Here is a 15,190-nt window from a genome sequence, read left to right on the forward strand (position 1 = left end):
ATTGCCCCCAGTACCATGCCTTGGGGGGGTGTCTTCAGTGGAAGTACTGAAGGAGGCCTCTTGGAACACCAGGTTGCAGAATGGAGTAGCAACTATCACTCTGGACTGCATCTTGAAATTGCACCTTGTAACTGGATACTGTTGAAAGTGATACATCTGAAAGGCCGGCTCGCTAGGTTAAGTAAAAGAAAAAGTTGTAACCCTTATTTGCTTTGATGTGCGTAGACAAGCACACTGTTCAGGAACTTGCTGCATTGACTTTCTAAACATTTCTTCTCTCGGAAGGGGTGTGGGTGAGACGGGCAAGAGAAGTCAGTTGCTTACTCTAACTGTCTGGAAGCTGTGAGACACCCCACCCCCCATCCCTGCACTACCTTAAATGAACAGCTTTGTAGCAACATGGAATTGTCACTACCTCAACCTAGTAGTATCCATAGCAGTGCCATTACATTGCTAAAAGAAGCTGAAGGTCAAGCACATGAACCTCCAGGGTCCTCCTAGCTCACTGCCACATCACCCTCATTTCAGAAGTCATCTGCCTGCAGAAGGCATAGGCTAGAAAATTATGTGCACAACATGCTCAAATAGATACCCTTCTGGGTCAGCACCTTGCATTTGTTGTCTAGACCTTACACAGCTGTTCGGGAAACAGAGTGGCTTTGGCATCACTCTCTCAACCAGATCTTAGGTGTCCTCATTTTGGATCATTCTGTTTTCCCCTCCTCTGCTGTGTTTTGCCGTCTTATGCTTACAGAAATGAAGATTTCATTAAGCGCAGAACGCTACTGTGATCTTTTCAATATTTTTATGCAGAGACTCAAGAAGCTAGCCTCTTCATCTGCTTTAGCAACAACAAAGGGAAGCTGCGTACATGAGTTTACCAACATGAGCATCAAGTGCTGCTAAATGCACTGTGAGGCACAAAGGGGAGAGCTGAATATATGGCCCCAGCAGGAAGAAGCCACTCAAGGCGCTCAACCCTGGCAGAACATTTTAGCCATCATCATTATTGCCTTTAGTCTTCTGACCAGGAAGAGGAAAGGCTGATTTGTTCTGGGCCTGTGAGAGTTTGCTGGTCAGTACCCTGAAGGGTTCTGTCAGCGTCTTGCTGTCTGACACAGTCACCTCCCACAGCTTCAGCTTCTCAAGCTTGGCCCACTGCTGTGCGACTTCAGCCTCCACTTCTCCTTGCTCTGTGAGGTCAGTTTTATTTCCTAAAACAATGATTGATCCCTGAAATGAGAAAGAAAAAGCTAAACTCAATCAGGAGCATTAGAGGCACTCTGTGTTAAAACACATGTTGCATCTTGAAGGCTCCAAGGTTATTAAGGGAGCAATTCAGAGGCATCCTAGGCGGGGAGGGGGGGAGGCGAGGAGGAGGTGGGAGGGAGGTGTTCCTGGGCGGGGGAGGGCAGGCAGTGGGCAGCCCCGGGGTGGGCAGGTGGGGAGCAGGAGGTGGGGCTGGGATTCGGCTGTTCCCAGGGAGAACAGTGCAGCGCTGTCCACAGCGCCCTGTGTCATCACATGAAACTGTACGTGATTCTCACATGAAATTTCACACTATTTTGGCTCAGCAAGTCAGGAAGAAGAAGCCACGCGGCACCCCTGTAAGTGTGCCATGGAGCCAAGTTTGGGAACCACTGCCCCAAACTATTAACAAGTAAAATAATAAAAACAACAGAGTAGTTCATTCAAAGGCTTGGTAAATAGATGGGTTTGTACTAGAGCACCTGAATATCATCAGTGAATACATCTCTTTGATTTCTTGGGGAGGTTTTTCCAAGGAAGGGGTACCATCTCTGTAAAAGCTCCTCTCTTCAAAATGCCTCTCACCTCATAAGGCAGGGGTACCTGAAGAAGGACCTCAGTCTTCCAGTTGCATTCCCTGGCATCATCAGTCATGGATTTCCAAATAGAGTTTGGAAGGACCTGTCTCTGAGATTTTGGATTTCGGCTATTGCCATTCAGAGGAGACAGCTTTGGGCTTAATGAACCAACAGTCTGATTCTCTAAAAACCAGCACCTGTATACTTACCATCATTAAAATGGATCGTAGGAGAGACATGCAGCATTAAGATAGTATTATGCTTAGAGGGAGATTGATGCAAAATCAGGGCCTTAATCTCAACATGACAAAAGGCCCAATCCTATCCAACTTTCTAGCACCAGTGCAGCCCCAGTGCAGCCTGGAGGAAAGGGAACAAAGGTTCCCTTACCTTGAGGAGGCCTCTGTGACTGCATTCCCACCAAAGGATGCAGTATACACCCCATTGGCACAGCTGCACAGGCCCTGGAAAATTGAGTAGGATTGGGCCCTGAGAAACACGGTCTTCAAAACAGTATGAAAATACTCTCATTTCCAAGACTAAGAAAAACAATCGTGTAAAATAACATCTTCAGCTGTACATTCATTTGTAAACAGCAATCAGTATATCCTGCTACAGACTTTAAATACTTAAGCACTACTCTTCCTCTTCTCCAAAACATGACATAGTTTCTACATGCAACTGTACCTGGACCACCATCAAGCAGAAAAATAAGCGCATATAAGCCCATTGAAACCTGTGAGTTTCCATTTGCTCAGCACAATGTTGGGCTGTGACCCTACAGTTTGGATTTTCCATCAAGCAAACATTATAGTTGCTTCTGCCTGTTTTAAGCCTGCCTGGTTTGTTTCTATATAAACATGCCCAGTAAGCTGAACAATATTTTTAGTTCAGTGTTAGACTATACTATAGTGTACTCTGAATCTTCATAATTTGCCTGCTATAGTCAAATTGGCCATCAGGACAAATGACAGCAACTGTAAAAGCCCAAAGTCATAAAAATCAATACAGTCCCTTTCTTCTTGTATCCACAGTCACTTACATGCCTGTATATGCAATTTGTGAACCAACAATAAACTGTTACAACTGGCAGAATTATCCAAAATAGCAGCTGTCAAGCAATCTCAAGAATTACTGCTGGCTCTGCCTGAGTACTATTAGTACACATTTATCCGCATGAATGTGTGCCTGAGATCCCTAGGGACTAGCCCCAACATGAACCAGAGTTCTAAACAAGTTAAAAGGGGGACTGTGTCACCAGTGACCATGGATGCCCTTTAAACTTTCTGATTTAAAGCTTAGTTTGTGTTAAGTATCAGGTGTTATTGTTCACAAGCAACTCGTGCCATGCCTGTTTGGAGCCGTTTCCACGCCTAAGACAAAAATATAATATAATATAATATAAAAAATTTATAATATTATAAATTATGTCTTTTACTGCGTACTTTTAATCTGCTGCTATGTATTTTATCTTGTTTTAAGTGTTTTGTATTTTTAATGTTTATTTGTTTCCTTGTATTTTAACTTGATTGTTAGCCGCCTTGGGTGCCCTTGGGGAGGAAGGCGGAGTGCAAATCAAATAAATAAATAAATAAAAACACTTTCTATGGGCTACAGCGTTCTGATGTGTCCAGTTAAAAACTAGCGTAAGAACATCCTACAAAGAAGTGCCCTCGTATTTTGTTGGGGGCACTTCTTGTGAAAGTTCTTTGGCACACGGCACACTTGCAAGTCACATGGTGCTCATGGGCATTCCATTCTTCTGATGATGTAGAGAGCCTTAACCTCTCATTCATCCAATATTGCAATCTTCTTTCTGCTAATTCACTGTCAGACTTCTGTCAGCCCAGATTTCATTCTTGCTATTCTACTGAATTTGCTGATGCTTGCATTTTTAATGATCTGTTACTTAATAAATGTCATAGGGACAGATCCAAAGATTTATCTGTGCTGGTCCTTCTACTGTGCAATTAGACACATCTCCTATCCCTCTCCTGGCACAACTTTCCTCTACTCCCAATCACCTAGGGCAGTGGTTCTCAAACTTTTTAGCGTTGGGACCCATTTTTTAAAATGACACTCTATTGGGACCCACCTAGCTTTACAAGATTTTTTTAAAAAGGTGATCTAAAAAGAAATAATATATTTATTTATTTACAAATAATATTTATTTGCAAATAACTCAATCCATTTCTCATAATGAGGCAGACCTAATGGATAGGGCTTAAGGGACTAGGGCCCAATCCTATCCAGTTTTCCAGTGCGGGTGCAGCCATGCCAAAAGGGCATACCACTGCATCCTGTGGTGGGGAGGCAGTCACAGAGGCCTCCTCAAGATACGGGAACATTTGTTACCTCAGGGCTGCATTGCATCTGCACCAGCACCAGAAAGTTGGATAGCATTGGGCCCTTAGTTATGTGACCCAGCCCTCACCTGCCCCCACTACCTGTCATGGAAGGACTTGGAAAAAAAGTCAGAAAAAAGACACTCACACATTTATCTCCTTATAAAGGAGCTCAGCTCTTTGCAGGGCAATTCACAGCTATCTTGCAAACTGCAGGAGCTCAGCTCTTTGCAGGACAGTTAACCACTGAGTTTTGAATAGCTTCAGGAGGCAATTGGTCATCTGATGTTTCCATTACCTGTGTTTTCATTTGCAGCTCTGCAAGACCCACCAGAAATCAAGTCCCGATCCACAGTTTGAGAGACACTGACATAGGGGATGGTTTGGAGAACTCTCCCTAATATGCAATCTAGATACTAGATATTGTAGCTGTACTTAACTAGTATAAGAGGGGGCATTTGGATAACCCTTCCATCACCATGCAGTTAGTAGCAGGGGGAAGCCATATCATTGGAGGAGAGTGAGGACATTGTCGATCTTGCCCCAACTGTGCAGTATCTGGATGTATTAGGCAAACCAGCCCATAGTCATTCTTGTACTCCATATTCAGCTTTCGAAACCACAGACTACAGCCTTCTTCTGTTTTCTTCACATTGATGGATTTGGGTGGACTCATACACTTCCTTGCTTTAATTCTTACCTTTCTGAGTTTTCTTTTCCTGTGCTATTCTTGGCTACATATCTTATTTCCCTCAATCAACCGGAATTCCTCCAGAATCTTCTGTAGACCCTCTGCTCTTTTATCTTTATCTCCTTCCTCAGGTTCTGTTTACTTGCTCTATGAAAATTCATGAGCACTTCCATGAGCACAACCTGCAAGTTTTGGTCTTCTGATCTATCTCCAACTGCTCTAATATCTCTGTCTGTCTTGTGGGCATCTCACTTCCATATCTAACACTGACGTGATGGCCTATCTTTCTTTTATTTATTAATTTATTAATAATATTTTTCCTCTCCAGGCAAAGGTGCCCAAGGTAAATATAAAGTATCCTAAAGTTTCCTTTCTCCTGTGGAAGAAGACTTCCATTGGAAGAACTCTTTGCTCCTTCTGCAAAACACCTTGGGATGCAACCTCTACAATAGTCATAACAATCAAGCAATAACAATTAAACCCTATCAAAGGAGCAATAAAGAAATACTCAAGTTACAGGGAAAGGTAGAGTTTTTCTTTAAAAATGCACAAGCATCACCCATAATCCTCCCAATTTTAGCCACATCATGCCCTCCCTCCAGTTTCTAAAAATTGAAGCCAAAGGAGCAACAACAAAAGATCTTTAGGCTGGGCCCTCTGTGATCCCCCCTGGAATTCCAAGCACTGCCCCAAATGTGGTGCCACAAATTATCTGACTCTGGAATCAGAATTTTAGACACACTTTTGAACTCCTTTCCCACGTAAATGAAATGGAGGTCGAAAGTCATAAGAACATAAGATGAGCCCCACTGGATCAGTCCATAGGCCCATCTAGTCCAGCTTCCTGTAACTCACAGTGGCCCACTAAATGCCCGAGGGAGCACACAAGACAACAAGAGACCTGCATCCTGTTGTTCTCCCTTGCATTTCAGTGGAGGCAGAGGCTGGAGGGTATCGGTGTCCTTAGTCATTCTTATGTTACCCAAAAAGATAGGCAGCTAATGTTCTTTGACACATTCTGCCGAAACAGCGTAGCACTAGGATTTCTTTAAATGCCTTAATAAAGAGGCCACTGCCCACACTTGGTAAAGTCAGTCATTAGTCATGAAGCTTCCATTTGCTCCACCCACTCACTGTTAGAAGCATTCCAAATATAAACACTCTGGAAGTTCATTTTAGTTCCTCCTCCAAATCTTAATTTCCAGTACCGGAAAGCAAGGCCTATTTTGGAAAGCTAGCAGAAGGACCTCTCCCCCAAGCAGACAAGTTTCAGAATGGTGTACCATTGCCATCCTTCAGTTAGAGGGAAAACTGGCTTCAAACATTGTCAGTTAATCTAACTTCAACCAAAGTGAAGTTCTCTATTGCCAGCTGGCTCCTTCCTATTGCTCACCATATAACTTATAACCCAGTCTGTTTGTCTACCTGTCTGTTGCAGCTTCATTTTGCAATTTAAGGACTGAATGTTCCAAATATATGGCCCTATCTCAGAAAATCTGTTTTCCCTTCCACTGATTTGCTATGGCAATTGCCCTGAACACCAAAAGGCCACTGATTTAACAACAGTGGAATTGTTTTGCTCAAAGTGAATTTGCATGATTTGACTTTCTAAAGTGTGCAGCTTTCAGTCTGACCAGCACTAAATTAAGCTGACTGCTAAAGGATTTAAAAGGCACTTGTGATTTATTTGTGTTCTGCATGGTGCTGCCTTTGAAATGTGACAAAAATTCACATTATTTCTGGTTGCTATCGGTTTTTTAAGAATGAAACATTATTACTAAGGGTGCAATCCTGACTCGCCCTTGGGCCAGTGCAAGTCCCTTGCGCCAGCTTAGGAGGGTCACAAATGTGCCATAAGGCATGTTTGCGCCTCCTTGAGAGTCAGCTGGGCTGGCCTGTGGAGGCTGAATTCAGCCTCCATGCCAATGGAGGGATCGAGCCTTGTGTCGGCTGAGCTCAGCGGATGCAAGACTCTGTGGAGGCCAGGGAGGAGGTGGGAGGGAGGTGTTTTGGGGTGGCGGAGGGCGGGCAGGGAGCGGTCCCGGGGGCAGATGGGGAGTGGAAGGTTGGACTGCGATCCGGCTGTTATGCCAGATCCTAGCCCCCATTCCCCAGCAGCATGGAGTTGCTTCAAGATGCTCCACTTTCCCTGGACTTATGCTATCTCTGGAGGTGGCGCAAGTCCAAGGAGACCCATAAAGGGTTGCAGTGGCTTGCCCTAGAGTAAAGGGAAGAGTTTCCCCTTACCTTCAGCTGAACTACTTTGCAGCCCTATCTTGCTCTGGATACAGCGCACGCCTCCTGGATTGCCTGTTCCAGATCAAGATAGGATTGCGCTGTAAGAGTATTTATGTATTGCTTTCCAATGAAAAAGTTCACAAAGCGGTTTACAGAAAAGTCAAATAACTCACAGCCCAATCCTTTCCACACTTTCCTGAGAGTAAGCCACATTGACTCTAGTGGGACTTACTTCTGAGTAGACATGCATAGGATTGGGCTGTCAATGGCTCCCTGTCCCAAAAGGGCTCACAATCTAAAAAGATACAGAAGAACACAGGTAAAGACACTGTGCTGGGGTGAAAAGGGACAGTTACTCTTGCTCTGCTAAACATAAGAGGAACACCAATTGAAAAAGTGCCTCTTTGCCCCATTAACAGGGAAATACAAAAAGAGGAAATTCAACAAATCCCAAGGCATCTTTCTGTACAGCAAGATGAATCCATTCACCCACGTGTCAGGCAGTACAAGGGTGGGGTTCTTTGATGCATTGTGCATTAGTAAGTTAAGGAGCTGAATCATAAATTGCTAGCGCTGCTATGGACAACAGTTACATAATCAGATTAGGAAATAAGTGTAGTAGTAAACAAAGGAGTTGTTGCTGTGTTATGATGATAACCTGTTGGCCTTTTAACATTCTATTGCGGCTGTTGTTGCTTTTAACCACAGAAACACACTGATCCAACTGTGCAACTGTGAAGTAGGTGCAGCTCCACATGCAATCTTGCCTATTATCTGTTTGGAGAGAGGAAGAAATAGAGAGGGGGTTCAAAGCAGACTCTCTCTTCCTTTCCTTTCCAAACAGCTGGTAGGAATTGCACACATGGCACCAATAAGCACACAGAGGTTCTCTCACCCAGCTCTACGTATCTGCACCCATAGAGTCCCATGAAACATTGGGGCAGCTTATTCTGGGGGAATTAACAAGCGATCCTATGGGTTTTCATTTCTTTTTGCAATCTTTCTTTGCTCTGCTTCTGTCTGTGTACCATCTCAGCTAAGAACAGAAGAAAAACACCACTGAATCTCCCACAGCTCCCTTTGAGCCTTTTACAACAGCATATATCCTAATATGCTGTTGTAAAAGGCCCAGTGACAGCATAAATATCATGCCACTGCCAGGCCATTCAGGACCGCGGCCTCCACAGAGCTTGGGCTGCACCAACTCGGGTAAGTCAGCAGCAGGGGCATATCATGGGCAGAGAGGGCAGTGGGTATTTCAAGGTGGGGGGAGGGCAGGGGGCAAGGAGTGAATTGGATGGGACGGATCCTGACAGCAGCAACTTACCCTGAAACCCTATCCCTGAAATTTATCCTGAAACCCTATCCCCCACAGGTTTGGGGATAGGCCAGGCCCTGCCCCCTCTCTTTCCTTGGACTTACACCAGCTACATAACTGGCCCAGGTCCAAGGAGGCCCATAGGCAGACAGGAGGCCTACCCAGAAGTTAATGAAAATGTTTTCACTTCCATCATTGGACACAGCATGTATTCTGCCTGCACTGCTCCATTGTCATCAATGGTGGGGGATAGAATTGGTGGGGGATAGAAAGGGAAAGAGGGGGGACCCGGGAAACTATAGGCCGGTCAGCCTGACGTCTATACCGGGTAAGATGGTGGAATGCCTCATCGAAGATAGAATCTCAAAACACATAGATGAACAGGCCTTGCTGAGGGAGAATCAGCATGGCTTTTGTAAGGGTAAGTCTTGCCTCACTAACCTTATAGAATTCTTTGAAAAGGTCAACAGGCATGTGGATACAGGAGAACCCATGGACATTATATATCTGGACTTTCAGAAGGCGTTCAACACGGTCCCTCACCAAAGGCTACTGAAAAAACTCCACAGTCAGGGAATTAGAGGGCAGGTCCTCTCCTGGATTGAGACCTGGTTGAAGACCAGGAAACAGAGAGTGGGTGTCAATGGGCAATTTTCACAATGGAGAGAGGTGAAAAGGTTAAAAGTGTGCCCCAAGGATCTGTCCTGGGACCGGTGCTCTTCAACCTCTTCATAAATGACCTGGAGACAGGGGTGAGTAGTGAGGTGGCAAAGTTTGCAGACGACACCAAACTTTTCCGAGTGGTGAAGACCAGAAGTGATTGTGAGGAGCTCCAGAAGGATCTCTCCAGACTGGCAAAATGGGCAGCAAAATGGCAGATGCGCTTCAATGTCAGTAAGTGTAAAGTCATGCACATTGGGGCAAAAAATCAAAACTTTAGATACAGGCTGATGGGTTCTGAGCTGTCTGTGACAGATCAGGAGAGAGATCTTGGGGTGGTGGTGGACAGATCGATGAAAGTGTAGACCCAATGTGTGGCGGCACTAGAGAAGGCCAATTCTATGCTTGGGATCATTAGAAAAGGTATTGAGAACAAAACGGCTAATATTATAATGCCATTGTACAAATCTATGGTGAGGCCACACCTGGAATATTGTGTCCAGTTCTGGTTGCCGCATCTCAAAAGGGATATAGTGGAAATGGAAAAGCTGCAAAAGGGGCAACTAAGATGATTGCTGGGCTGGGGAACCTTCCTTATGAGGAAAGTCTACGGCGTTTGGGCCTCTTCAGCCTAGAAAAGAGACGCCTGAGGGGGGACATGATTAAGACATACAAAATTATGCATGGGGAGGATAACGTGGATAGAGAGATGCTCTTTACACTTTCACATAACACCAGAACCAGGGAACATCCACTAAAATTGAGTGTTGGGAGAGTTAGGACAGACAAAATAAAATATTTATTTACTCAGCTTGTGGTTGGTCTGTGGAACTCCTTGCCACAGAATGTGGTGACGGCATCTGGCCTGGATGCCTTCAAAAGGGGATTGGACAAATTTCTGGAGGAAAAATCTATTACGGGTTACAAGCCATGATGTGTACGTGCAACCTCCTGATTTTAGAAATGGGCTATGCCAGATGCAAGGGAGGGCACCAGGATGAGGTCTCTTGTTATCTGGTGTGCTCCCTGGGGCATTTGGTGGGGCTGCTGTGAGATACAGGAAGCTGGACTAGATGGGCCTATGGCTTGATCCAGTGGGGCTGTTCTTACGTTCTTATGATTGGTTTGTGAGTCTTGCTGGGTACCATCAAGCTAGCCATGGGACGAAACAAACTGCTAGTCCTGCTGCTTGCAGATCCTACAGGAGAATGCCAGGAATGGGCTTCCTTCTTACTACAAGCTTGTATATCTCAAGACATGACAATTGCTTAATATATTACTAGCATATTGTGATCTATGAAAGACAGTGAAAGCCTTCTTCCACTATACGTTAATCAATGAAACTAGCAAGTCTTGTGTGTTACATAAGAGCTTGCTGCGGCAACAGCCAACATTATATAACTGCAGTCACATGGACATGTTGTTTTAAAGGCCCCAGATGAGTGCTTTCATTTTTGTTAGAAGCACTTAGTTAAGCGACCCATTAGGGACTCAACATGTGTAATTTACTGCAGGGAGATCGTAAGTACAGGTGCTCTGGGCTGGCAATGTCATTCAGCTTGCTGAGCTACAACATTCTGTTAGCAAGCACTGGAGCCATTTCTCATCCACGAAGTGTGCAATTTAATATCTACAGTGAAAAACATCGAGTTGTATTCACCAGTTCCCTCTAATAGCCCATTGTCTATTACTGAGTTTAATATCATTATCAGCATTTGGAATTCTCACCCCACTTTTTCCCAGGCATGCGTTTTTCACAACTCTTGTTAACTTGAGTCACGGGTGTCACTGACTCAGATCCAACTTGCGACTCAGGGCCAGTAACAAAAATCCCAACTCACTTTTGTGAGTGCTTGCAACTCTCTTTTGTGTGTGTGTGTGTGTGCGTGTGTGTGTGTGATTTCACTTTTGGGGGGGCTGTGCCTGATTTGCGCAGTGACTTGTTTCTCATAATGACTCGGACTTGAGTAAAAATGTTTCTACAGAGACTCACAACAAGTTACAACAGCCACTTGTTATTACTCGCAAGTTGAATCGAGTCAGGGGGTCGGAGACTCACGACTTGGCACAGTGATTCCAGCACAACCCTGTTTTTTTCCTTCCGAAAAACAACTCAAGCTTAAAAAAAGCCCTACAAAATACATCAGATAAGCAAGTGCGATGCATGCACCAATACGCATTGTGTTTTAAGAATCTCTTATAAACAATTGGTTTTCAAACTGTGTGATTCATGTTCAACAAAATGAACATGAGACTTCACTCTCAGTTAGCTCCTGGCTGAGGGCTGGGGTGGACATGCACATCTTCTGAGACAAAGAAAGAGGTACTGAAGAAACTAAAAAATTAAAAGGGAAGAGATCAAGTGTCCCAGTTGCTGCTTTTCATCAGAGATTTTTCTCCAATTGAATTATTTCACATCTTGGCCACATGCAAAACTGCATGATCTGCCACAGTTAGTTTGGGAAATCTACTTTAGTTCACATGGGCATTTTCCTTCCTAGGCTATGTTACTGATATCAGTAACAAGGCTAAACACTAGACTTTTACCTTCATTTTCTCTCTATACTTGTCAATCTCCTTCTTGAGCCAATCAACTGAATGGATTCTCGGCTATTCACAGCATACACCAGAACAAAACCACCTGTGATGGAGAAATGTTTGGGGAATTCCTCTCCTCTTTGCATTCCCCTGGTTTAGTACAGACATAATTGTTCCTTTACTCCACGATTTGTTTTGGTCAGAGCTACGTACACATCTTCTATGGTCACTGTGTATTCAACGCCTAAGATTTTGCAAAAGAACAATTCCTGAAAATAACAGAAGCAGTCAAAGACACAGGGTACACTAACAGTTGTGTTTCAACAGTGGTATAAATTGTGACAAGCTCTAGCTTGTTCTACAATATTTTATTATTTAAATTGTTTGAGCCATGACAAAAAAAAATGATTTAAAAAAACCTTCAGTTTAAGATCAAACAGTACTAAAGTGCTTACAATTTTCCCTTGTTGTTCAAAAAGACTTGAGAAATTTGAAATCATTGTACTGTAGTCACCTGAGTTTCCATATCATGCAAGCCATAAAGACCATGTTCCGTTTCAAATCTGGCTATACAGACTCCAAGCACCCCCATTTTGCCTCTGTCTTTCAGCTCAACATTGGGCTGAGGAGTGGTGCACCCAGGCAGAAATTCAACAGGTAAGACAACTCCAATGACTTGTTAGAGATACACCTGATGCACCTCTACAAGGCCCCATGCTTCTTCCAATGCCAACATAAAAGACAGGGATGAGATGACTTCTGTTTATAGAGACCCCTAGTTGGCAACCTTCAGTCTCGAAAGACTATGGTATCACGCTCTGAATGGTGGTTCTGGAACAGCGTCTAGTGTGGCTGAAAAGGCCAATTCGGGAGTGACAATCCCTTCCACACTGGGAGCAAGTGCAGTCTGTCCCTGGTCTGTCTCCCTGGCTATGGGCCTTCCTTCTTTGCCTCTTTGCCTCAGTCTGTTGGCCAAGTGTCTTTTCAAACTGGGAAAAGCCTTGCTGCACAGCCTGCCTCCAAGCGGGCCGCTCAGAGGCCAAGTTTTCCCACCTGTTGAGGTCCACTCCTAAGGCCTTCAGATCCCTCTTGCAGATGTCCTTGTATTGCAGCTGTGGTCTACCTGTAGGGCGCTTTCCTTGCATGAGTTCTCCATAGAGGAGATCCTTTGGGATCCGGCCATCATCCATTCTCACGACATGACCGAGCCAACACAGGCATCTCTGTTTCAGCAGTGCATACATGCTAGGGATTCCAGCACGTTCCAGGACTGTGTTGTTTGGAACGTTGTCCTGCCAGGTGATGCCGAGGATGCATCGGAAGCAGCACATGTGGAAAGCGTTCAGTTTCCTCTCCTGTTTGAGCGAAGAGTCCATGACTCACTGCAGTACAGAAGTGTACTCAGGACGCAAGCTCTGTAGACCTGGATCTTGGTATGTTCCGCCAGCTTCTTGTTGGACCAGACTCTCTTTGTGAGTCTGGAAAACGTGGTAGCTGCTTTACCAATGCGTTTGTTTAGCTCGGTATCGAGAGAAAGAGTGTCGGAGATCGTTGAGCCAAGGTACACAAAGTCATGGACAACCTCCAGTTCATGCACAGTGATTGTAATGCAGGGAGGTGAGTCCACATCCTGAACCATGACCTGTGTTTTCTTCAGGCTGATTGTCAGTCCAAAATCTTGGCAGGCCTTGCTAAAACGATCCATGAGCTGCTGGAGATCTTTGGCAGAGTGGGTAGTGACAGCTGCATCTTAGACATTTAAAAAAGCAAATGTTCTGCAATCACGCGCAACATTAAAGTACCCAACAGCAAAAAAGAGTAAGGATATGTTGAGTTCCCAGATTGCAAAAAATGTCTATATAATGATGTAGCTATGCAAGTACTGTTCTATTTTGTACTGATATCTTAACACTGGCATAGTCTACAGTCATTCAAATAGATGTACTTAAAAAACACAGACTGATGAATGCATTGAGGCCTACAAATGTATCTCTTTCTCCACATAGTATTCAATATACGAAGCTCTTCTTGAGAATTCTTGTTTCAGGATCTGAATTCGAACCCTCTTGCACCATTGGGCAAAGATGATGTCTGAGACACATTGGACTCCTCACCTACACCATGCGGTTTCTGCCAGAAGACTGCCTCATGCAAAACTGATGCTGGTCAAAGTAAGGGGAAGGGGCAATTGTGTCTCTGTTCCAACAATGCTGAATAATAAGATTGCATTTTCCAACCGGATCAGATAGTAACTATCCTGTATTCATATTGTTATATAGCAAAAAGTAAATGTTTAGGACAGACCTTTAGTGGAGCTAATTACCTGCAACATCCCATAACCCATTATGTGGCAATAACCTTTATATTTAAGTACAACTCTACACCTGAATTATCACCGATCAGGTATTATAACAGGATCATGGGTTGAAGGGGAAGAGTCTTTGCTTTGTTATTGCTCAACAACTGTAGTGCAGAAAACCTTGCTGCTCTACTGAAAATCATCCAGGGACCTACCGGGAGACCCTGATACTCCGCCCACCCTCTTCCCATCCCTAGGAGCAACCACTGGGATAGACGTTTCCTCTAATTGCCCCTTTGCGCTTCTGATAGTATAGGACAGCAATTTCAACCTTTTTCATCTCATGGCACACTGACAAGGCACGAAAATTGTCAAGGCACACCATCAGATTTTTGGCAATTGACAAGGCAGACCACACTGCCAGTGGGGGGCTCACATCCCCCATTGACCCTACTAATAAACAACCTTCTCCCAAATTCCTGTGGCACACCTGTGGACCACTCATGGCATACCAGTGTGCCATGGCACAGTGGTTGAAAATGGCTTGTATAGGACAGTGAACTCGCAACTGACAAAAATGCGGTCCCCATTCAGACCAGAGCTTACCATTCTGCCTCTGCGCTGCATGTATTTACAGTATACCTGGGCACCAGGTCACTATGGCCAGTTGCTCAGCATCCCAGAAGGCTGTGCAACAGGACATCTGGACAAACATGACTGCCCAGAGCATCCAGATGCTCAGATCTACTGGAAATACATGCAGTGCGGAGGCAGAACGGTAAACTCCCAAAGTGGAGGGCTTTCCCCAAACACTGGATCCAGCCCCTGGGTCAGGGTTTGGTAAGTCTTGGTATAGAAAAAGCAATTACAGAAATGAGGGAGGGGAAACACCTATCTGGGTAGAATTGGCGGGTAAGAATTCCATTCTTCTCTATCACAGCAAAATAAAAGTCTCTAGCCACCCAGATCTTAAGTATGACAAAAATAAACTAATGCTGATTATTCACACAGTTGTGTACATCCAAATTTGTTTCTTACTGCCTAGTCTTGACTTTAGAATAGCCTAAAAGCAAAAGATGAGAGTACCTCTGTGCATGTCCAGAGTGCACTACCCACTACAAGATAGAATCAGTGCATGTGTTCAGTTGAGAAAAAGAGCTTCAAGGTACACAACAAGCTTCCCAGACAAGCTTGAGGCTGGCACTCTCTCCCTTCAGAAAGTGAGAGCATGCTGCCTACTTCCAAGAAAAGGAGAAGTGCCCGCAGCTCTGACAA

General features: G+C 44.5%; 1 protein-coding gene across 1 annotated transcript; it reads right to left on the reverse strand.

Annotated features, from left to right (window-relative positions):
- Window positions 1-993: 993 nt before the first annotated feature.
- On the reverse strand, window positions 994-13,960 carry NKIRAS1 (NFKB inhibitor interacting Ras like 1). Its single transcript, XM_066629152.1, is given in 4 exon segments — window positions 994-1,233; window positions 11,626-11,675; window positions 11,678-11,885; window positions 13,940-13,960. Coding segments are annotated over 4 exon segments (519 nt in total).
- Between the last annotated feature and the right edge of the window lie 1,230 nt (window positions 13,961-15,190).

The sequence above is a fragment of the Tiliqua scincoides genome, chromosome 5, assembly GCF_035046505.1.
Source record: "Tiliqua scincoides isolate rTilSci1 chromosome 5, rTilSci1.hap2, whole genome shotgun sequence".
NCBI lineage: Eukaryota > Metazoa > Chordata > Lepidosauria > Squamata > Scincidae > Tiliqua > Tiliqua scincoides.